Genomic DNA, 25588 nt, shown 5'->3' with positions numbered 1-25588 from the left:
TCTACTTAATTGTCTACTCATCCTTACTTGAACAAATGACTGACGCATCTTGACTGTGACCACAGTTGTTTACATTCCATCCATTGTGTGAACAACTCTTAATAGACTTTTCATTGCCCAAGCAGTTGACATCATCCAACCATATCTTTCCACCTCCCTGCCCGAAGTACGCAGAACGGGGAGCACTGGACGCATTAGGATACCCAAGAGCGCGACAAACGACTTGCGCATCATTCACATCCCACGAATCGTCACAAACTGTTCCCCAGCTACCATTGTGAAATATCTCCACCCTACCTTCGCCGCCCCAGCTCCCTCCAACTAGTCGAATGTAATCTAAAGAAAAAAAGTTTTTGCTATTATGTTGGTGGCTTGATATGAAGCAGCAACTTTTAAATGTACAGTTGTGGTGATTACTCGAATACTTTTAGCGTCAATAAAACCGAAGGATTGCAATTATTTAACACAACCTAACTGAAAAGTGAAAATAGAAATTTTCAGATAATTTGAGATTTTTAGTTGTTCAGCTTCGTTTTGAACAAAATCACGGTATCGTCATACAAAAATCGAATCAGTATGCTCCACGAAAACGTGACCTTTAAACTGCTTCCGTGCACATTTGTTCTCGGTTCAGAGATTTCAAAAACTCGATTTCTTTACGTGAGTTGTTAAATTTGTGTAATTTAAAACCTTTTCGTATGTGTCTCTACACTTTAGTTGCATTCACTGAAAATTAACTTCACTTACCTGGAAAGCATAACAGACATATAATTTTAACTTGTGAATGATAAACAGAAAACTGCACATTAAAGTAAGAAATTAGAGAGGATAATTTCTGGTTTATTAGTCGTGACCTACAAAGAGCCACTGGAGAGGTTATCAAAGTCACCAATTCTAAAACTACCCAAGAAGGGGTGATTGAGGTTATAAAACGCCATGTAAGTTGACGTTGTATTAAACTTAAGTTTGTAAAATACTATGTTTATTTATGGAGACCCATCTGATTCATTCAATTTACAAGAATGGCGAGGAGATCTCAAGAAACCGCCAGGCTTATAAGAGAGGCCTTCTCGGCTGTCACTAACAAATAGAAAATATGGTACTGCGTACGTAAGTGCAGCTTGATCAATTCATGATTTTATACATAAAAATTGCAACATTTTTTCCTTAAAAGTGAAAGGTCGTCTTCTTTACTGAGGAATTGAGGTTACTGCACACGAAATTATTTGGGATGTTGTCACTTACGAGAGGCTAGACCACGACGAGTCCAATTTGTAAGACTAAATGCATAAATAACCTAGTGGATAACACACACTTCAGTACTTCCAAACACTACAGTATGTTTTGCAACATCTCACCATTAATGTTTGTAACAACTATATTATCCCTTTCTCGGCTTCAGGTGCCATGATCGGAAATTATAAACTGAGGCCAATTTCTGTAAAACTATGCGTGACCAGTTATTTTATACATGGCTTAACTTAGAATAAAAGTTTAATTCATGAATTTGTTTTCAGAGTTTAAAGAAGCATATACATTTTGGCCACTTAGGAAATATTGACAATACTAGAACACTCAGTTTTTTTTTTTTTTTTCATGTTAACAATCCCTACGTGTTACAAGTGAATGACTGTGACTCATGCCTTAATGGAACCCTTCTAGAAATTGGCTAGGCTGTGACTTTCACAAGTTCAACGCTGTCAGCAAATTAACAAAGTAGACTATGTATTTATTGAAAAGGAACGTTTTGCCATCAAAGTAACTTATATGAAGCCCTCCCATTATCTTCATGGAAAACGAGCTGTGGTAGTATATTCTGATCACCAGCTTTTGAGACCATTTTTTTTTTGTTAAGGATTTTCCGTTATGGGTCATCCGGGATAAATGTAACTCAGAAGTGATTGAAAAAGCACTTTCTTTTGTTGAAGATTTAATTCAATTTGCTCTTACGAGTAGCGACGATTTCTATTCATTCATCTTAGTCAGGCTATTTGTACAATTTTGCGGCATTTTGGGGGCTCAAAGTACGTAATGTCAAAAGGTACCACAATGCTTCCGATTTTAGATAAAATTATTAAATGTTCCAGATTTAAGCAACAGAGGACTTTTTCCGTGTTTACATAGCCTCATCTAAACACGAGGGGGGTTGGGAGAATTCGAGAAAGTTATGCAAACCCGAGACGCAGTCGAGGGTTTGCATAACTTTCGAGAATTCTCCCAACTCCCCGAGTGTTTAGATGAGGCTATGTAAACACGGGGAAAAAGTCCTCTATTGCTTTTATAAAATATTTCTAAAAAAAATAATTCGACAAATGAAGGGAAATTTTGTTTATTTATTTCTTGATTGAAATAGATGTTCTCAGTACACGCTCTGGACAATCATTTTTGCTACTAGCCAATGAAAACGCGCATCTGACAACACAGGAACCAATCAAAATTTGCGTTATAAAAGTCAAAATCAAGCAGAAATTTGTGGCAAACGTCAGCGAGCCCCGTGTGGATGACGGCGATTTCAGCTTTGAATTCTCGTAAATCTTACAGAAAAATACCGAGCATTCGGTGAAAACTAGAAGAAATGTTCAAAATATACGATTCTGTAAGGAAAGAACTTCAAGATGAGGAGTTTATTTAAGCTGAAAATGAATGTCACTGTGAATGGCCGCTCTTGAAAGTTACGTGAACTTGCCCGATGTGGCAGCCTGAGATGGCCGAGAGGTCGAGTCGCTCATCGTGCCTTGTGAAGTTTTGCTGTTTAGGAATCATAGCACAAGCAGCGGATCCAGACTGTGAAGTTGTTGCTGGTAATAGTAATCGTAACAGTAGATTATTACGCTGAGAAAGTCTCAGAGAAAATAGATTTTATACAAATTTGACAGCCAAAACACGGCAACCGGCCGTACAAAGTTTGATTTGAAACATTTATAGTCTGTAGCATATAGTTTTGTGTTCGTTTTCGTGTACATTTTCTGAATAAAGAATGTCTTTTAGGAAATTTTATTGTGGTACTCAGATGCAAAAATTACCTTGAAAAACGTTTACTGCGTATTTGCTGCATATTTTGTCGTCTTCACTTGAGCTCCCTCGACGAGGTCGTCTAGCGAGGCAGGCAAACCGCTGTGGCTCTTCTTTCTTTTGCTTTTTCCCCCTCGGGTTCAGGGGGGGGGGGGGGAGGAGATAGGCAAACCCCGATCAAAATTTTGGGAAATTTTTCACCATTTCCTTAACAGTTGTACTTGAAATTACTTTGCGAGTCTTGCGAAAGCTTTGAAATGTTTTCAAATTGTGCCGGGAGACACAGAAAGCGTGACGTCAAAACCGTGTTTACATACTCTCATCTAAACACACCTATCGACCAATGAGAGCGCGCGTACTATCTCAAATATTTTATAAATACTGGTGCAGTTCTATGGGACAGTCTGCCTCAAATTCTGAGACTGTGCGACTCCCTGATTGTTAGTTTATATTTTTTTGTATGTGCGTTTGCGCGTGCAGAGTAGTGGTGTTTTCAGGGAAAATGCCATTGAAGCAGATTATGTTTTCCTTGAAAGAACCTGTCCATGTAATTGGATTTTGGCTCGCAACTGATTGTCATATTTAAAGGGACCCGTAGCACATAAAATGTCCAATAAATGGATAATAGGGATTTGAACATGTCAGAACATAAATAATAAGGATCAAATGGTAGTCATCCTTACTTGAACAGACGACTGATGCATCTTCACTGTGGCCGCAGTTATGAACACCCCATCCATTGTGCGAGCATTTCTCTATAGAACTTTCATGACCCTGGCAGATGACATTGTCCAACCATATCGTTCCACTTCCTTGACCGAAGTAAGCAGAGTGGGGAGCATTCAACGCGTTATGATAACCAAGCGTACGGCAAACGACTTGCGCATCATTCATATCCCACGAATCGTCACATACTGTCCCCCAAACGCCATTGTAAAATATTTCCACTCTCCCTTCTCCGAACCAGTTTCCTCCGACGAGTCTCAAACCTGGAACTGAAATACAGTTTTTGTTACAACAATACACGTCACTTCAGGAGGGTTGCAAATCAGACAAACTTGAGTTTCCATCGCTTAGTTTTTACAAGGGATGGATGGAAATAGAACTATCCCGACTTTTCTCTTGGAAGTGAGTCTTCTCTAACTGCACTGTGCACAACGTAAACATAATGATGAACCAAAAACGGCCTTAAGTGCCGGCCTTTAACTGTGACTTGAACATTTGGGTATTTAAACATTCTAGAACGTCTGTCACAAATATAATAACATGTCCTTGAATTTCGTGAACGTTGAACAGCACTTTCTTAAAATTCCAGAGTGCCACAATTTAAAAGAAGGATTGGGGAATAAACATTACCTCAAGAGAACATTTCGAAGATTTTTTTTTTCTCACAACAGTATTTATCTTAATAGCGTGTGTTTAGTGACCTGGCTTTTCAGTGGAAGCTTGAGTGTGGGCTTGACTTAAGCTGACTTCAAACTGGGTTTGACGGGTGTTCAGAAAATATGAATGATCTCCTATATCTTCGGTTTGACTGCTTAGAACAGGATGAAATTTTCCCTGAAAATATAAGTTTGATCACTTGACACGTCACGTGATCAAAAAATGACAATTTCGCAAATCGGAGATGTGGCGGCGAATTTTCTTTATACAGATAACTGAATTGGCGTTTCCGATGTAGATTTAAAATATTGAACATTCTGCGTTTAGAATGACTGTCCTCAAGTTTTTAAATTGAAGTAAGTAACAATCAAAGGTCTAATTTTGGACGAAGAAATGATCTTTGTCCTGCCATTTTTTTTTTTTTAGAGAACAGTGGACGATCATTCCAACGTGAATGGCTGAAGATATTCAATCTTTATTACAAAAGCGTTTTTGTTTGATGTTTTCTGTTAAAACCGTCGCCTAACTGTCAAATATTTGATTTTTTTTTTTCACGAAAACGATCGCGTGACGTGTCACGTGATCTATAGCACTACTTGTTATGCCTAGAAATATTAAGAATGATAATACTTTTTTATCTGCCAAATTTCAGTTCAGTGTCATTCAATTTGTTAAAGTTATTGCGAATAAACCATTTTTCCTCTTAAAAGCCCTTAACCCAGGCCGTAAAGGGACAGTATCACGCCATTTTTAGTGACACATCGAAAATCGGAAAGAGGCTATTCGGTTGATAGCAGCCAAGATAAAATGACAAAATTCCATGAAAAGACTAATAGAATGCAAAGAAACTATCCACGGATATTTTCGCCGGCAGATGACGAAGATAGAGTTGAAAACGTCAGGCGGACGTTTTCAAATTTCGCTGTTGTAACGCACTAAAAATCGCCGGTTGTACTATATTTTGGTTCAACCTTTCGTCTTAGAATCACTATTAGTGTTTCTTTGAATTAGCGATTGAGAAATTAATTAACACAGTGTTCAAAGTTTAAATTTAGTGAATTTTGGCCAAAAATCATGATATCTCTCATCGATCTCCCATGATACTGCCCCTTTAAGGTTACTGCCATGTTTCGCGAGTGCCTTCAGGGAAATCAAGCGTACGTGCGCTGCTTTCGATAAAACCACAAAAAACTATATATCACTGTAAAGCTGATAAATTGAAGTTTGCGAAAATATCGACGTTTTTTTTTTTTTATTTTGTTGGATACATAGGCGCTCAGAGGCCTGGAAACTCAATACTAGCGACGTGTACTTAACTGAATTACCCACTCTCATGTAAAGGCGCACAACCAAAGAGACTGCACAATATCAATCAGGAGATAATAGGCTAACAAAGTGTGTAAGGCTTTTTTTTATTCCTATTGGTTTGTGAGAAAACCCATCCTAAAGATGGACAATGGAAATTTTTTTGTTGTCGCGTCGGATGTTAACACGTTACGGGAAAAATATTTTGAATTTCGTAAAAGCCTGTCACACTTTGATGCATTAATATCTGATGACCATTTTGGCCAAATTTCGTTGAAATCTGACAAATCTAGCTTCCCTATAAATTCATTTGAAGATGGGAAATTCGCACAAAAACAAAAGCCGTGTTTTCGGCCTTGAAACATTTTCAGAGTTTTCGCACCTCATTAAAATACTTGTCAACAAACTAGCCCTCGTCTATGAGATATGAACAGTCGGCCTTTAATAAAAGCTTCAGTGTAGAGGTTGATGAGATACATACCAATGTCATCAAAAAAAGGTTTACCTTAAGGAGGCTCGCAGCAGTTTTTCTGGACTTAGGGTGGAAGTTTTAAAATTACAGTCTCGCATGCAAGATAAACTTCGATCTCCTTCATACTGCATCACCATTTCAACATATGATAAAAGTTAAAGCATTTTAAAGATATCTAGATTTATGCAAAGTAGGAAGTTCGTTTTCATTCATCTGCGCTTCATTTTAACTGTTTACAAATATAAATATCTTAAAATAGGAGACACCCAGAAGCTCAATATACATTTACGATGTGTTTTGCTATGAGGAAAGACCTTAATTAACAAAAAAGACAAAGTGTCAAGTTTTATTTTGCCAGAGATATTGGTGAAAAATGCGGGAATAAACAAAATCACTCCGTAAAAATTGATTTATTATTTACTGGAAAACGCTCTTACAGCTTTTTTTCTTATGTTGCCTACAAGTTGTCTAGATTGCGTAGTTTAAATCCCTGAAGTTTCGTCGTAAAGTGTCTAACTAGCTTTCGAGATAATCGACAATGTTTGAAATGAGAGGCTATAGACCTTTTTCATAAATGGTGGCCAATTTATTATTCTTTTCAATATATGTTAATTAGCCCTACTAACCTCATTTCAGAGTAAAAATTCTTTTGAATTTTGCACATGCTGTCAAGGCTAGTAAGGCTAATTTTCATGAAAACAAAAGAATAATTTATCGGCCGCCATTTATGAAAAAGGTCTATGCGCCTCCGTTGCTATGGTAATAGTTGTTGCTTGGAAACCGATGAGAAAATTAACTTTGATCATATGTTGAAATGATGATGTAGTATGAAGGAGATCGAAGTTTATCTTGTATGCGAGATTACAATTTCAAAACTTACACCCTTAGTCCAGAGGCCACCTTAGATTTATTAAAAATTGTACAGTATCTCAATAAGATGATGGGAGTCATTAACCTTATTTTCAAACTCGTGAATTGCGCATGCGCAATGAACGACTTATAGCATTTATTTATTTATTATTATTATTATTATTATTATTATTATTATTATTATTATTATTATTATTATTGTTATTTTTTTAAAATTTTTTTTTAGGTGGGGGAATTCTTTCGTTCGGCCAATCAATGTTATTGCGAATAATTTAATCGGAATTTAATCAAAATGATTAATAATTCGCTTAACTACGGTTTATGAATTCACCATCATCCATCATCACCGCCATTACAGCACAAAAAACAAGGACAAAAATCAACGCAACTAATAAATTATTCTAAAAAGAACACAGTTCATCCGTTGTTGTCTGCTAATTCCGTCCATTTACTGAACTTAACGCAAAACTTTCCTTTTTAGGACAGATGTTTTCCAAAAGTTCGACTTCGACACGCGGGCCTAATATATACTCATTTCAGGAAGCATGAAACGCAAACATGAAAACCGGCAAAGGAACTAACCATTTAAATCCAAGGAAATGTTGTGAGTGAAATCTCATTCGGCGTCAAACGTAATCGATTAGGAGATAAACCCTGAAAATTTGCATACAGTAGCTCAACGCTTCACACATTTCTATCTCCGGCCGCGAAATGTAAACGTTCGATTAACTTTAAAGATCCGTGAGTGAAAAGCTAAAGTTAAAATAGCAAACAAAAACTTGGCAATAAATTTCATTCGTGGTCGAGTTTTAGCGATAAGATCGATCCATTGGAACAAACACTGGAAGTGTGCATACGCATAGCGACAACAACTGAGTACTGACACCGCTTCACGTGTTTCTATATTCATTACATTGGATAAGGCCGAAAAACCAGCTTAAGCGAAATTGAAAGCCTCTTCCGATATTATAACGCGTTCACAGAAGCCGTCGTTTGAACACAGAAAGGGAAGGCAGCATTTCGGTCTCGTTCTAGGCAACCAAAACAGTTCACTGACGTGAACGGCCCCAGCAGTGTTTCCTATTTAGGAGCCACTGTCTAAATATCGACGAAAGATTCCGTTCCGCTATTACTTTACCGTTAAAACTATAAAGAAGCTACTCAATAAACATGCTGTCGTCTTCCTTCGTTTATTCTTATTTCGAGATTTTTGAGAGCGCCTGTCTGTAAAAATCAGACAAATTCTAAATTTCGTGGCAAGGGTGGAAAATTCGATTTCTTTCATATTTTAATGTCAGATAGGCTAGGATATAACTAAAATCACTGTATAGTTTTTTCGGTGAAATATCCATTTATTTCAAAAAAAAATGCAAATAACGAAAATCCGTTAAAATCGTCATTTGAGGCGCTAAATTATTACACGGGTTTGAGAGCCTCGAGTGCGAGAACAAATCATTTTACCGCTTTTAAAACACTAAAATCTTTTTTTACAATCTTTAAATATCCGTTTGGAATGATTTTGGGAAATATTGCGTCGTTCTGTGTATGCGAAATAATTTAATTTCGAAGGCATACAATTCACTGCAGTAAAAGTACTTCGTGAATAAAATTAATTTTCACCATGTGCGAAACCTTCAAATCGATTAAGCTTCTGGTGGTTGAATGTTAGAAGGATGGTCTATACCTTCCTGTAAAAATTTCTTTGGGCAAATGATGAAGAGCGACGTGAGAGCTTTTCACAGTCCGTACAAAATGCAAATATTTGACCCCCCGCGGTAAACTTTGAAGTCGCGGGTCAGACAAAATGTTTAGTCCGTGTTCATGTCTTGACCCATATTATGTTAAAGTAAGCACATAGAAAAACATTTCGAAATGTTCTTACCTTATAATATGCTTAAAGACAGGTCCAAATGCCATTTTAGCACGATTCTCTGGTCGTTCGTCGCATAAGTTTGAGCCGGCTGTTTGTATTACATCGTAAACGTCCGATGTAGTCACCACGCAAACTCGTGGAATACAAATCTTTGATCAACTTTCGGTGCACTTCATCAAGACTGCATCTTCTTCGAGGGCTAAGTCATTTGTGAGTATTGCTTGGTTTACAGTGCACGAAAACATTACATCTGATCGCTGCTAGAATGACAAAAAATGTCGGCGCTTTCAGTTTATCTTTATCTATCTTGCATTGCAGGGAGTTGTTTGTTCGTCACGCAATACAATGTCCTGGATATTTTAGGGGGGTGGATGAGGGTGAAAATTCGAAATGCTTGATAACTGAACATGAAGATGCTCAAGGCAACAACAACAACAACAACAACAATTCAAAAAAGTGATACCTTTCGTTATGTTATTTTTCCCTTGCTAAAATCCAGATAATTTATGTATTCGCGAACTCATTTGCGCGCGCAGGAATGGTTGTTGGGAGCGTTGCCATTGCGAGGGTGGGGAGGGTGGGAATAAGATTTTACTAAACAGTATCAGTATTTACTGATGAAGATCACTACACATTCTTTAGCTAATTCTTTCCATCTTTAAATGCAATAGATCCTAGTATGAAACCAAAAATATCCCTCATTGCAGGCATCTAGTTGTGATACTATGTCATGGGCATGGGCGAGTACTAAAATGCTTGAAAGCTGCACTCGGTACTAATTCTGGAACTAGTACATACTCTAGGTTCTGAAATACAAAACTGCAAAATTAAAAAAAAAAAAAAAAAAACGATTTATTTCATGAATTTCGTCTTTCCTTGCTTGCTTCATCTTTGGTAAGCCCCAATATTAATTTATCACTGGTTGCACGCTAGCACTATTCGTAGACAGTGTTAGATATAACAGCTTTTCGGGCCTTATTTTTCTTACTCCTCTTAGTTATGCTAGTCCGTTCACCAAAACTTGAAAAAAAAATTACCTCAACTAAACAGCTTGCGCAACTTCTATAACAGCTTGTAAGTGGTAGGTTAATAGACTGGACATAACTCCGATCGCTGCAGGTAAGTGTGCTGTCCTTGACAGGTAGATAGGGCTAGAAACAGGTTATGGCGGTCTGTTGACGTAACTCAAGCGAGGAGCAGAATCAGCTCCTATATATTGACTAATAAATGCAGTCTGAAATATGAAAGAGTGCTCTTTTTCCAATCTGATGGACGACGCTTAGGGCCTAGTTAATGCCGTATTACTTACGGACCAGGGGAGGGGTGGGGTGGGGAAGGGGGTATAAAACCAGCCTGTAATAACTTATCTCCCTTCGAGTTACTGTTATACCTTCACTTTCCTTGCCTAATTCATAAACCAATCATCATGCCACATGATGGTTTCGGCCTCAAATTTGATACGCTCTCCTCCCCTCCATTTATCTAATTTTGAAAACAAGTAAGCACCCCACACCGTCTCCCCCATCCCTCACAATAAAAAAAAATGTTCCAATCCTTCAGTTGATAATAATAACCGGTTTTTATGTGGTGCTGGCGTGGGGTGGGGCTTCTGGCAGGAGGGTGCTCTCGGGACGGATGATGTTGTGGCCCACGCGCGTTACGTAACACCATAATTTCCTTCAGGTAGTATCCAGACACGTTTGGTGGCTTGTACCGCGTAGTCGTAGTGTTGTACCACCAACAAGGGCCTTAAAAGAACTACAGCCCTCCATTTTCAGTGTAACAAACTTGACTTCAAAAAAATTCACTTGTGCCCCCCTCTAAGCATACAAACGGCGCCAAGTAACTAGCACGACCAGAATTTGTTTACTTAGTAACTATTTGGCGATTCTTTCACGCCGAATGGCCATATGCATAGCCATAGCCATAAATTCGACTGAAATCTTTTAGCGATTTTATTTTTAAATTTAGAAAGATCTTTAATTTAAATATTGTTTAATTTAGACCATAAATTTAATAGTATTTGAAAAACAGCAAACCTAACGAATGAATGAACAGCCGAAGCCACAGCAGACCCAGACTTATTTACGGAAGAATGAAAAAATGGGTGATTCAATGTCCTCCTAGGATTCCATTAACTCAGGAAAACAAACGAACGGCAATATTTTTCGCAGGGGCGCGTTCTTTCATTGCTATTTATCAACTATTTATGCGGAAAATGCGCAATTCGGGGTCATTTGCGTGAAGAAAAAAAAAGACCTTTCTCTTCGCTTTTTTGGTTTCATACTAGGATCTACTGTATTAAAAAATTGAAAGAACTAGCTTAAGGATGTAGTTATCTCCATCGGTAAGTACTGATACTATTTTCGTAAAATGTAATATCCACCATCCATCCCCCCCCCCCCCCTCCCTCCGAACGCTCCTAACCAGCCCGCGCGCACAAACGAATTCGTGAATGAATAAATTATCTGGATTTTAGCAAGGAAAAAGAACGTAACTAAAGGTATCACTATCTTTATTGTTGTTGTTGCCTTGGGTATACCTGTTCAGTAATCAAGCATTTTCGCATTTTTTTACCCTCCTCCACCCCCCTAAAGTGGCCATGAGTGGTATTGCGTGACGAACAAACGGCTCCCTGCAATGCAAGATAGACTGAACATCCTGAAAGAGCCGACATTTTTTGTCATTCTAGCAGCGATCAGATGTTATATTTTCGTGCACTGTAAACCAAGCAATACTTCACAAATGACTTAGCTATTGAAAAAGATGCAGTCTTGATGAAATGCGCCGAAAGTTGATCAAAGATTTGTATTCGACCAGTTTGCTTGGTGTACATCGGACGTTTTAAAATACAAACAGCCGGCTTAAACTTATGCGACGAACGACCAGAGAATCGTGCTAAAATGGCATTTGGACCTGTCTTTAAGCATATTATAAGGTTAGAACATTTCGAAATGTTTTTCTATGTGCTTACTTTAACATAATATGGGTCAAGACATGAACACGGACTAAACATTTTGTCTGACCCGCGACTTCAAAGTTTACCGCGGGGGGTCAAATATTTGCATTTTGTGCGGACTTTGAAAAGCTCTCACGTCGCTCTTCATCATTTGCCCAAAGAAATTTTTACAGGAAGGTATAGACCATCCTTCTAACATTCAACCACCAGAAGCTTAATCGATTTGAAGGTTTCGCACATGGTGAAAATTAATTTTATTCACGAAGTACTTTTACCGCAGTGAATTGTATGCCTTCGAAATTAAATTATTTCGCATACACAGAACGACGCAATATTTCCCAAAATCATTCCAAACGGATATTTAAAGATTGTAAAAAAAGATTTTAGTGTTTTAAAAGCGGTAAAATGATTTGTTCTCGCACTCGAGGCTCTCAAACCCGTGTAATAATTTAGCGCCTCAAATGACGATTTTAACGGATTTTCGTTATTTGCATTTTTCTTTGAAATAAAAGGGTACTTCACCGAAAAAACTATACAGTGATTTTAGTTATATCCTAGCCTATCTGACATTAAAATATGAAAGAAATCGAATTTTCCACCCTTGCCGCGATATGTTTGATTTTTACGGACAGGCGCTCTTAAGCTCTAAGAGAATACGCCACACGCCAAAAAATGATTCCACAGTTGTTGGATTCTTTATACTGGAGCCGCACAGTACATCAACCCAAGTCGGATATTTTCACACGGCTCCCGACAAGGGGGCGTTAGCAAGCTTCTCCGAAGTTATTGTTTGTTTATTTGCTCAGTTCACTGTTTATTCCTTCACTGTTTAGTTCTATCACTGTTTATTTGTCCCGGTACTTAAACATTAACCGTGAATGAATGCGAATGCCCATAGTTTATTTGGGCCAATGACACTTGAAAAGCTTGTTGTTCGATGTTTCTGTAATTTCTTGACTACAACAGTTAACCATGAACAGATAGAAACGGTCAGAACTAGGATATATTTAGGCCCCGTTTATATGGAGAAAAGTTGTCCCGGGCAAGAGGGTCACCCTCCCAGCCGAGTCAACTTAAGCGAGCGTTTATATGAGAAAAAAGTTGACCCTTTTGCCCGAGCCAAGAGGTGACCGTCTAGAGATCATGAAAACATGCGAAAAAAAACCGCTTCGAAGTCTGCAAATCAAATCGGTTGTTTTTCGTAAGTTTACAAACGTTGGCTTTCTATACCCAAGAAATTCTCGTTCCTATGGTTTTTGAAACCAAGTTAAACAGTTCTGAAGTTAAAACTTCCCGGGCAAAATCGGTTTGCGAAGGCTACACGAGTCGTGGTTGACTGAATCTAGCCGTGTGACATTTCAAGTTCTTTTCGCGTTGAATTTCGCCTGTCGTTAAGTCCGTAATCACACAAAACTGAGAAACAAGTGTTTGTTGTGGCATGACTTGATAACACTAAACACCAAATGATTTATATACCTTTTCATATAATTTGAATTTGTCGGCGTTGAAGTCGTTCGCACATTCCCAATGACAACAGAGCTCGCGCATGCTCTGATTGTCTCGCCTTGACGGAGTTGACCCGGCTAGGCGAGCCAAAGTGTTTATATGGAGAAAAGTTGGCCCGGCTAGGAGGGTGACCCTACCATCGCAAAAGGGTGACCCGGCTAGGCGGGTCACCCTTCTAGCCGAGCCAACTTTTTGTTTCTCATGTAAACGGTTCGCCAAGTTTTGTAAGGAAATGTAGGAAAAGTTGGCTCGCCCAGGGTAGCTCGGGTAGGCGGGTGACCCTTCTACCCGGGACAACTTTTCTCCATATAAACGGGGCCTTAGAAAACATTTTCCCAGAGTACGTGATTCGGGAAATGACGTGAACAAGCTACGTGATTCGGGAATTAACGAAAAATTAGCCCGTGATTCGGGATCCAAAGCTCCCCTTCCAGACCCTGGTAAATGGTCGAAATTCCAGACCGTCGAGAGACTGAAATGCGAGGTGTACTTCAAATACACCTCGCATTTCAGTCTCTCGACGGGACACTTTTGTCGGCCACCTTAGATATGTTTAGACAACAAACTATAAAGAATGGACTTTAAGACCATACTGAATTTATAAAATAAATAGTTGTTGTTGTTGTTGTTGTTGTTGTTGTTGTTGTTGTTGTTGTTGTTGTTGTTGTTGTTGTTGTTAAGACCATACTAGTTTCAACTTCAAATTACATGTATCAGTGGGCTTTCGTTGCTGTTAAATTTAGGTAAAATCAAGAGCCCATAATGGGCTCTTGGTAAAATTACCTTATCCGCTAAAGCGCTGCAACTAGGGTCACTTTAACAGCCCAAAACAAGAAGTTTTCAACAACTTTCTTAAAATAATTTAGTGATTCAGGGAGACCAAGAGATGCACTCTGGTTTTTTTTATAAGAAAGTTTAATTTTGGAGCTGAGGCTGAACGTTCTTATATATATATATATATATTTTTTTTGCGATTTGAGGCTGAAAACGTTCTTAAGATGTTCTTAAATTACATATACACTACATGTATTTCAGTAAACTCAATGCGGACGTGACCAGGAAACATATCAAAGTGATTATGACAAACCGAGATGTGCGTCACCATTTAATGTTATACAAAACATGCCCTTACGTATTTTGGTTAATTTACATTTGTTACCTTGAATTTATATACAGATCAGCAAAATAAAAACGTTCTTAATCGACCACCAGCCCGAGGAATGTTCCTAATACGTTCTTAAAATTTTGGTTAATCTCAGCCTCGACGTTCTTATAAAAAAGGTTCTTATAAAAAAAAAAATAAAATAAAAAAACAAAACAAAAAAAAAAAAAAAACAAAAAAAACACAGAGTGTATGTCATAAGTTGACCAAAGTACATCGACTGATGTTATTGCGTTGATCTCGAAGAGCGAAAATAAAATGCATAATTTTACTGTCATGATTTTCGACGCCACCGGAAGGCCAAAATGGCCTTTATCGAACTTTCTTAGATTTCGAAAAAAACTAAAGCGCTTCAGGTCCTTTGAATAGTAAAAATAAGTTATTATAGAGGTTATTTAGGCAATATATGAAGAAATTGAAAATTTCACGACTGATGCCGGATTCTCGATATTCACAGACAGTGGCTCTAAGGTATGAAGATTACAGAAGCAAAAAAATCTTCGAGATTTAGTTACAACAACGTAAGTCTAAAATAACGGGTGTTTTAACATGTTATAGTCGAGAAAGCGACTTTTACTTTTTTACCAATAATTAGGCGTTTATTGATACCCTTGTTGTTGCATCAGCTGATAAAAAGTGGTAATATTCATGCGTTTAAGTATAAGCCGCTTGGAAGTGGTGGAAACCGGAGTCAGCCACCTTGAATCTGTAAGATAAGCAATGGACTTAAAAAAAAATCTAATAATCTTACCGGAAGGTGAAGCCGTGAATGGCAAGTAGGAAGAAGCGGTTGTTGGAGTTATTGCTGCAAAACAGTCGAAATATTATTAACATTGTACTGAAGAAGATTTTGATATCGCTATAAATTGCAAATCACCAGTACCAGTACCAAACATCTTTTTATGCTATTTTCTAGCAAAAAAAAAATAAATAAATAAAATAAAATAAATAAATAAATCCATTGCATATCAATTCAGTAACTTCTGCGTAAGGAATGCTTGCATCAATGTTGTCCGTGGTTGAGGGGGCGGAGGGAGGGGGTGGGGGGATTCTGATGACTTCTTGTACCTTAGACTGCCAGCAGTCCCTTTCTGGTCAGTCGAGATGGTGCGCTCATAGCCCAGCGACACTGGGGCGAGGAGAAATATACGGGATTGCGCTCTTAGCTGTAACCAACGCGTTCGAGTTTCCTGTAGCACCAGCAACGGAAAATTCCGATTGGTCCATAAACAATGGCTGCTGTCAGACAAGTTTGATGTGTAATTAACTTCTTCACACGTTTGGAGGTCAACATTTCAGATCCCTAGGAAAATGGCTTCGGTCGTGAAGGAGAGTAGCAGCTATGTCTTCGTAAATTTAAGCGATCAACTCGGTGGCTTAAGTCTCAAAGAGGAACAGAAGCTAGCAGTAGAGGCGCTCTTGTCGGGAAAAGATCTAATGGCCGTTCTTCCCACTGGTTTCGGAAAATCCGTTATATATCAAAGCTTTTTAAATTACGAAGCTTTGATATATAATGGACTTCCCGTTAATAGCGAAAAACTTTGCCAACACGGCTTCGATCGTGGTTGTTGCTCCGCGTCGCAGTATTACCGAAGACCAGTTGCAGTGAAATGACTTTGGTTTAAGAGCAGTTGCCTCCTATTAAAAGACATTGGTGCCAACAAGTACAATGTAATTTTCGCATCCGCGGAACAAGCTTTAATTTGTCGGCAGAATTCACCGCAGGATGCTTAAATATGATATTAACAACAGCTTTCTAGTTGCCTTGCGTCACGTTCTTAATTACACTCCGGGCATTTGTGTCGTCAATTTCTTCTGGGCCTCGAAAAAAAATCCAAGTGCACCGCAACTTCTAGAGATGTTGGTTTTTAAATGAAACTTGGATCAATGCCCAAGCTCGGCGATTCTTCCTTTTCGCTTCTAATGTTCTGGTCATTGAATAACAAAGCAGAGTTGCTATTTATTAGCTGTCAAATTGTGGGCGGAGTTACCCTGAACGCATCTGTTACAGCTAAGAGCGCAGTCCCTTTCTATTCCTTTCCCCTTTTTCCCACCTGTCTCCAAGCCTCCCACCGTTCGTTTGCTCCAGCAACAACTTGTCTGAGAGCGACCAGCAGTGAATTTGATGCTACCATGGGAGCCAAACTTTAGCATTTGAAATTGAAGGAAAAAAACTTCTTTACAATACCCTCAACGCGTTTTATCATTTTTGTGTTATTTGTTGATGTTTGCTAAATTTTGGTATGTTTCTGAAGTTTGGGGGCAATGTCAAATCCAAGATTGCCGCCGTTTGTAACCCAATTACCATTTCAAATGACGTCATTATCACTCACGGTGGTGAAACTGATGGACCTTAAAGAAAGTATGTTTGCACTCGCTCACTTTACATGTATCTCCTTTAAAGCACACAAGTTTCGAACTCACCGTAAGTGTTGAAGGAAGAAGCTGTGAAGCTCAACCAGTTTTGATCGCGTTTTGATCGCGAGTGAGAACCACACTCGTTGATGTCTGGAAAAGAAAGGAAAATGTAACAGAATGACACTGTTGACGGCTTTGGTATAATATTGTACACTGTATCTGCTTTTGAAGCGATATACATCTAAGTAGTGGCTTTCAACAATCAACAGGTTTTGTTGAGAAAATCCTTTCCGCACCTGTTTAGGGGTATTCAAGTGGATAGCCTCTTTTCTACTCACTTGTATAATTTTCTCTAAATTGTGCAGTAAAACTGTAAGTTAATCGTTTAATTCGTTATTGCGAGCCTAACGTCTTCCTTCTAGTTTAAGATTTCCCATTATCATTGTCCCATTATCATTGTCTCCTCACTGACTGCTTATATTTAAAGGGAACCTCCATTCCGACAACAAATTGACGGTAAAGTGTCCAAAATAGTGTATAAATTCAAAATTATAAGTTAAAAAAAAAGTAGAAGTGACATTCAATTGTGCTAAAATTAGATATGATTATCGCCTATTGTCGATTTCGCGGACTTTATCCATTTAGATTTTGTGACGTCATACTGCCGCTATTGTCAGTAAGAAGAAGTTCTTTTGTGTGAAGCAATTGGGCAGCCGTATTACGTCATGAAATCCAAGATGGTGGCTCCCCAAAAATTTATAAGGGAAAATAGGCGGCAATCAAATTCTGCTTTGTCCGACATAGAAATAATATTTCTAAGTTTCCAAAGAAATTTGAAAGTTGGTCGTATTTTCAACAATATCACGTTCATTTATTTCAAGAGTGAAGGTTTCCTTTAAACGCAGTATGAATGTGACACAAAAATTTCACATTTTACATACCCACACAGTTCGTAAATCCTGGTGGGGCAAGGTAATATCCCAGCGCACAAATTCCATCTATTACAAAATGCCAGTCACTGGAATTAGTTATTCCTGGTGTTGGGGGTCCATCATAAGAGCATCCTTGTCCAACAACTGCACCCTGATCTATCAAGATGGCGTATGAGCCATTCATGCTCAACGCTGCATTGGGCATTGAAAAATACAAAGTAATTTGATCGCCACTGATTCTGACGTACTGGGTGAGTGTGTCCACTTTATAAACTGTGTGACCACTGGGCAACAAGACAAGTCGGACAAAAGAAGACGAGCGGGGCTTCTTTATCTGTGAAAAAGAAAAATCTCAATCTAGTGAACCTCGAAAAATAAGACAAATAAAAATCCATTCAAAAAAGCTTATGCTCAGTAAGAGATTCTGACAGTCCTTCTTCTCCATTATGTAATAAATGGTCATGTTTTACTCGTATAATCAAATGGGCAGGTTAAGTGAATCTAAATGTAACTGAATAAACGATTTCTTCCAATCTCGGCACAAAAGATGAAGTGTTTAACTCTGTTATGAAGTTAAGGTAACAAATAGAGCAAGTGACCGGAAAGAAAAACGCGTATTGAGAGAAGAGCAAGTATGAAAGAGGGGGCATAACTACTTTGATAAGGCACGTTGGTAGTTTTAATATTAGAGGATTTGAGAGAACACGCGGCCTTAGATCAGAGTAAATACGTTGAAAAAAACTTGAGGGGCAAAGTTAAAAATTTGGCGGATAACAGAATAGGAACGAGGGCCAGGATAATACTACAAAGAGAAGTATTAAAACCAGGCTAAATACATTGAAGATCAATATGAGCAATAATATAAGGGTGTGCTTGAATAGGAGAAGAACTAGAGAAAGAAGAGTGTCAAAACAAAAGGAAAGCAGAAGAAAGAGAGGAAATGTATATTTATTTATTTTTTTTATTTTATTTTATGTTGTTGGGAAGAAATGAAAGTGAACTTCAGGGTTTGAAGAATAAAAATAAGACATACGATGACTAGTACTTATTCTTACCACTTGATCAAACTGGATGGTCCACCATGTAAAGCCTGGTCCAACTTTACTAACTGGATTTGTTGGTGTTTGGCTTCCCAAAATAACTCGTGGTGTATTACCTACGAAACATCATTTCGTGTTAAGTAGCCCTGGTTGTTCTTTTAATGTTGCTGTAGGGGTTATAGAATAGACGTTTAGGAAAAACAGATTCCTTATTCTCTTGTGTATCATTTTTATCGCTTTACAAGGATTACCCAATATATACTCACTAAGTCCCACCAAAATTGTTACACATCGCCATTCACTTTCTATCCTGCAAAAAGCAAAAAAAGTTTGTTTCTTGTGTGATACTTGTTACATAATTAACAAGTTATGGACATATGAAGAAACAATGTATTGCTCTCAAAACTCTGAGCTACCGCCATTGATTTTCGAAAAATAAGTTCCGATCACACATTTTAAAGACAATTGAAGCCAATTACTTTGAATAAAATCCATAAACTAATTTTTAGTAGCTTCTGTAGCTTTCACCTTTTGAAATTTAAATCAAAACAGTGAATGTTTTGTAAATTGTTTTGTACGTGACATCTCATCCCATCGATTATCTTTCGTTACGTAAACAGATCACCGTAGTCGTAAATGTTATCGTATTTGTTTGTACGTTCATAATATCTTAATTGAAAAATATTAGCAATGTAAAATTTAAGGTTTTTAAAGGTCTTAAAGTATAAGCGGAGTGCGCGCAGAGCCCCATATAGCTAACAAAAGTTGGTAACCCGTGAATGCGAGAAATTTTGGCTTGGTTATGACCTCAATTCCATACGTGCGTTACTCAAATGTGAAAAAGACACTAAAACCCTGTATTGCAACCGGCTTTTTTGTCGGTGGGAATTTGCATAGGCAAGTAGGGGGACGAAGAGAGAGAGAGAGAGAGAGAGAGAGAGAGAGAGAGAGAGAGAGAGAGAGAGAGAGAGAGAGAGAGAGAGAGAGAGAGAGAGAGAGAGAGAACAAAAAAACAAAAGGAAAACGCAGGCGAAGAATAACCAAAGAACAACGTAGAAGACAGCAACTGAAGAATGTCATTCGTAAAGACAGACTATTTTGCCGTTTCAATCGACTCGGTGAAAGTGGAGATAGTAGGTAATTTTTTATTATTTTCTCGGTGTGCGAGCAGGCGGTATCCCTAAAATCCTACAATACGACTGACCACGGTAACAACACGGTAATCGCAACGCGCGGGAAGTCTTGAAGTTGTTGTTGGCGTGAAATTATTTTACTCCGATCCGGCGCGACGAAACGTTTGATTTTTCCTCTTGAAGTGAATTTTTTTGCTCACTAAACGTTGTAAAATGAACGAAAAACTCATCAATGGAATAAAAGGATTGGTTTTTCTCCAAAAAGCTGGATGTTCATGTGATTTTGTTGATATAACTTTGTTGGTTCACTGTCTTGCAGTTTTTTCTTGGAGGTTGACATTATATTTAGCTTAATAATATTGATAACCACAGGAGAAGTCTTTTGAGCTGTTTTACGGTCCATGTTCATTATTTCCCTTTGAGTTTTATTTTCTAATCTCGTTACATTTTTATTAGCTAAAATAGTTAAAAAAAAAAAAAACGCCCCACAACACTGTATCGTTGGCATAAACTCTGAAAAGTTCTTGCACACATTTATCTTATTTTAGCATTGACTTGTGACGACCTTGGCAGAGAATAAACACAAATACTTAAAACAATAAGCTATAAAGGCAGAGAGTAAGATCTGTGAGTATTTTTCACTGAAAGTCTGTTTATAAACTTTCGTTAAAAGCGAATGTAAAATTTAAAGTGTGATTTCATTTTCATCAAAACAAAGCTTACGGAGAACATTTATTCGCGTGGTTGTGCAAATTGGCAAAGATTGTTGTTTGCTTTATTTCTGTGTTGCTTGCTACGAAATATCAAAGTTTTTTTGTTTTTTTTGTTTTTTTTTTGTTTTTTTCATTTATTACTCCAGGATATGTTTGAAGTCTGATTAATCGTTGGTCTGGCCTTTTTCTCTGAGGTTTACGCATGACTTTCTTGATGAACAAAATTACTAGAGAGTGACAGTGCGACGTAGCGCGCGTTGAGTGTTCACAAACCAATTTGCCTCGATTATCTTAAAAGCTAAAAAAAAATAAAAAATAAAAAATAAACATGTTATTCACCGGCCTAGGCGGTTCCGTAAAGAGGAAAACTGTGCCTTCGGCCGGCGAATAACAGATATTTATGTTTGCCGTGGAGCCACAAATTTACGCATTGTTTACAATTCCAGAGGCATCAGCTAAGCACATGTACCTTTCTTTAGCGAGCCTTGTTGAAGGTGTAACGAGTTTCTTTGTGTTTCTGCTCAATGTATTGATTATGTCGCGGTCGATCAGTTGGAATCCAGTGAACCACAATCTATGCAAATATCATTTTGAGCATGAAGAAAATTATCGTCACTCGAAAAATAGCCGATCCCGTCCTAGAGGTTTACCTTTTTTTAAGACACCCAGCCCCACATAATCATGCAGCTTAGAATGTCAGGTCTATTGAAACGCTTTTTTTCTTTATTAAAGAGCATACCTTGCTCTCCTGTATAAAGGTTAACACTGTGATTGTTATTGTTGCTAAATAGTTTGCTGCATATGCACTAAAGATATGCTATTAAAAAAAGTTTTGGAGCCCCGTTTTCAGGCTTGGCTAAATATATATATTTTACATGCACCTCAACAAGCTACATAAGCTTACCTTCTTGAGTCCACTGCTTTGAAGCAAAACAGCTGCTGTCCGATTTGTTGCTGGTTAGGATACCAGGTGACGTTTCTGTAGTAGACTCCTCCCTGATAACGCAAAGGAGAAACCTGCATTCCAGATGGAGAGGAAGTGACTATCTCGGCAATCCTGAAATGTAATAACGTATAGATAGAGTCAAAACTGTGTAATCAATTTCAAGATTAAAACTTGCAAAAACTTAAGGTGACTCGAACCAGTTATTTTTTGACGGTACCACCCTACTTTGAAGCTCTCTGGTATCGCCACCTTTGCTTTTATCGTAAGGTTAACACACAGAATGGATAACATATAGATCAATCTACAATATAGCAAAAAAAAATTGGCGATCGGAGTAAATGTCACGTGGTTATAGTGCCACGCCCCTTTGAAGTCTGAGTCGAAATTCTGCTGTTGCCAGCTTTTTTATCGTGAAAATCTCTCGGCTACACATAGTGCGCATAAGTGCCTTGCGCTGAATAAAGTTTCAACAAAATCGCAAAGATCCAATTCGAGAAATTTAGCGCTTTCCAAATTTGGGTCATAATTTAGGTAAAAATGGTTAGCAAATTTTGCACGATTATATCTAACAAACTATGACATTTATTCCTTTATTTTGCAGCATTCTTGTTCAGCACGCGTGCAATTACCACAATTGCCTGACTTCCGATTGCAGTCATTGGACATTGAACGCATGCTGAACAAGAAAGCTGTATTATGACAGAGTCGAAACAATAGAAAACTCCCAAAGCACAATCTCAGCCAAAACGCTAAAAATCTTCAACGTTTACTCAAGTTTGGGCTTATAGAAGATAATGTCACAGTGTTTCAATGACCATGAAATTCAGAATCCGAGTAGTTATTTAATCAAAAGTAGCCCTGAAAATTTTTGAAGGAAAAAAAAACTACGAATTTTTAAGAAAATGCTTTTTTTTTTTTTTGTGAGGAGGACTCTGAAACGTTGACAAGCGTCAACTAATGCGCACTATGTGTCGCCGAGAGATTTCTACGAAAAAAAGCCGGCAACAGCAGAATTTCGACTCAGACTTCAAAGGGGCGTGGCACTATAACCACGTGACATTTACTCCGATCGCCAAACTTTTTTTGCTATATTGTAGATTGATCCATATGCTTTCCATTCTGTGTGTCAACCTTACGATAAAAGCAAAGGTGGGGATACCAGAGAGCTTCAACGTAGGGTGGTACCACCAAAAAATAACTGGGTCGAGTCACCTTAAATGAAGGTTAATAAATTATTTGTCATGACCTACAGTTTGCCTGATGGTTACCATAGAAATAACTGTTGTTCTAACAAAATCCATCATAAGGGAAGGTGCTTGAGGAAGTCACAACCAAATGACAACCAGACATATTAAATATAGTGCAGAAGGAAACGAATGAAGGAAATATAAATGAATAAGTTCTGTAAATTGAGAGAGGCCGACAGCTTAGTGTCTTAATTTTTCAGTGCGCTATTAATAATCTTCATAATATTGCACTAGAGAGCAAACCCTTGAACCCACGTTCTTGCTTCAAACACATACTGTTCTGACAGGTCTGCTAGTTTGACCTCAATGACTGCTGTGTATGCTGATCCAATCTGCACCTCGGAGCATCGACCATCCTTCGGAGTAGAAGCAGTAAATACGGGTACATTACTGCAGGAACCTTGTTGCCCACTAATTTTCACAAGAAACTGTAACCCAACAGCACTGAATGGACTGACACTGAGGAAGTTAATGGTTCCGATTGGAAAGTCTTCTAAAGTGAGTGCCACAGCGTATGTTCCAACTACTCCTTTTGTCCCATTATATGAAAGTACACAAGTTCTCTGCAACGAAAATGATGCAAACGGAGAAAACATCTTTAGTTGAGCGGTTTTTTTCTTATAGCTCGAGGGACCCTGAACACCAAACAGCAGTAGACCTGCACCCTTCAAACTTCTATTTTTTAGTGGATCCTGAAAACCTGCTGCTGCTTTATTCATTTCATTTCAAAAAACCGCCGTAACTGACCAAAACGTTATCAGAACCAATAGAAAAACACTGAAAAGTCTGAAAGTTTGTTATGAACAGTTTCTGAAGCTAGTATGCATTATTTGAAAAAGAAAATGCACCAGAAATGATAGGTTATCATGACCACGAACACTCAAGTCACCCCAAAATTGCTGTTAATACGCACTTTCAAATGTAAGTATATTTATTCAGTTCTTTCCATGTCTGATTGGAACAGAATTACGTTCTAAACTGGACTAAGAAAAAACGATAAAGCAAAATTTCACAAATCTTGCAGAAATCAATTTAGTAACATGAAGCTAAATGAGCAGGCAAACGGAAAAGACAAGAAGAGCCTGGATCCCCTCTAAGTTTGAAATCTACAAGGGCGTGTTCTGGTGCAACCACATCCAAAGCCGATAAAAGCTGCTTTTTCTGTGGAAGTTCCTCGGAAACGCTCCACAAAGCCTTTGCTTTTAATATAAATAAAGGGTTCGCGAGTGCGCGCATCAATTGCAAGACAAGGTGTTAATTGCGAAACTGAGTGCAGTAGGCGATATGATTTCTCAAGAAGCAGTTTGTCATGCGAAATGCCTGGTAGCACTTTATAACAGAGCGGAGAGATCGAAACAGAGTACAATTAATGGAAATGAAAAGAGAATCCAAGGTATCGCCTTAGCACAGCTAGTTGCGTATATAGAAGAAACGCGCGCCAAGACAAAGGGTAGCACTCTGACAGTGTTTAGGCTAGCAGAACTTACGGACATGTATTGTAACCGTCTAACACAATGAAGCTATGACCCTCCTTAAGACAACGAGAATAATTCGTAGGTATATGTTGGACATGAAGACAAAGTTCAACGGTACATTTAATAACAGTTGTCAGTAGGAATCTGTCCCAGAGTCTCTGAAAACATTGATTGGAATGATTGTGGGGGGACCAGATATCAAGACCCAGTCAAGCGATATGACGGAAGCGCAAACAGCTCTAAGTATTTCTCAACTGATGCTTTTCAATGCAACCAAAAGGCGCCGTGAAAGCGGTACAACAGGTGCTTTATATTACCATTCCAGAGATCGCGAGCCGCCGCTGCCCATTTATGTAGGCCTCATGACTCACACAGAAACGCGAAAGCTTACACTTGTTGATAAGCATTACAATCTGGGATTGTCAACCTCGTGTGACAGAGCTAGTGTTGGAATTATTGACTGACATGGAAAAAAGGGTTTGCGCGCGCTTTGAACCAGAAGGAGTCTTTCGCCCGCCCAGGCTTCTTAGAGGAGATTTCAAAACTGTTGCCGTGGACAATATTGACCACAACCCGAGTTCTGTAACTGCGCAAGGTGCTTTTCATGGAACTGGTATATCGTTATTTCAACATCCCACTTCCGATGCCCCAGGACAAGAGTGAGAGGTGGTGAGCATTGAAAATCAGCCTTCGAAGACAAAGCGTCTTGCTCGACTCCCTGATTCTTACACAGCCGTAAGACCAGGTATCATTCCCAAGAAGGAGCCAGATGTTCCTCCTTTCAAGGTTCGTTTGTAAGCATCTGCCCTGGAATGACTGGAATGAAAGAATCATTCAGTTTGGAGTATGAATGGCTACACTGATGTAAGGGATGAGCTGAACAGAGAAATATCACAAAATACCTTGCAAATAACATGGGCGGCGTTCCACGCAAACCAGCTACTTCGTAATCGAGAAAATCAGAAGCTCCCGCCACGCACATCAAGTTACTGCTGCTGCTGCTTTGTATATCCATATTGATGAGGCATATAAGACCTATCGGGAACATGTTCATGAAGAAGAAGAGCTCAAGTCATTCAACGACTAGCGTAAGCAAGCAGAACTAGAAAGTCCACAATGTCATTATTGATCGCTTACTCTTCTCTTTCAGCTCACCATTCTTATATTCATCCGATCTTTGAGGGAAAGGAACTTTCAACTTT

General features: G+C 38.4%; 1 protein-coding gene across 1 annotated transcript in view; it reads right to left on the bottom strand.

The window, feature by feature from the left end:
* The window catches only part of LOC146488328 (scavenger receptor cysteine-rich domain-containing protein DMBT1-like), an 80579-nt gene that overhangs the window by 45791 nt on the left and 9200 nt on the right, over positions 1 to 25588 (bottom strand). The window contains exons 4-12 of the mRNA XM_085123487.1: positions 23167 to 23474; positions 21623 to 21775; positions 19139 to 19182; positions 18888 to 18988; positions 17842 to 18166; positions 16967 to 17050; positions 15294 to 15347; positions 3696 to 4007; positions 28 to 336 (exon numbers count right to left, since the gene is read on the bottom strand). Of these exons, the coding sequence (XP_084979613.1) occupies positions 28 to 336; positions 3696 to 4007; positions 15294 to 15347; positions 16967 to 17050; positions 17842 to 18166; positions 18888 to 18988; positions 19139 to 19182; positions 21623 to 21775; positions 23167 to 23474 (1690 nt within the window). The remainder of the gene's footprint in view (positions 1 to 27; positions 337 to 3695; positions 4008 to 15293; positions 15348 to 16966; positions 17051 to 17841; positions 18167 to 18887; positions 18989 to 19138; positions 19183 to 21622; positions 21776 to 23166; positions 23475 to 25588) is intronic.

The sequence above is a fragment of the Pavona decussata genome, unplaced genomic scaffold (assembly GCF_977016875.1).
Source record: "Pavona decussata unplaced genomic scaffold, jaPavDecu1.1 SCAFFOLD_11, whole genome shotgun sequence".
Taxonomy (NCBI): Eukaryota; Metazoa; Cnidaria; class Anthozoa; order Scleractinia; family Agariciidae; genus Pavona; species Pavona decussata.
This window is presented reverse-complemented; position numbering and strand designations above follow the sequence as displayed.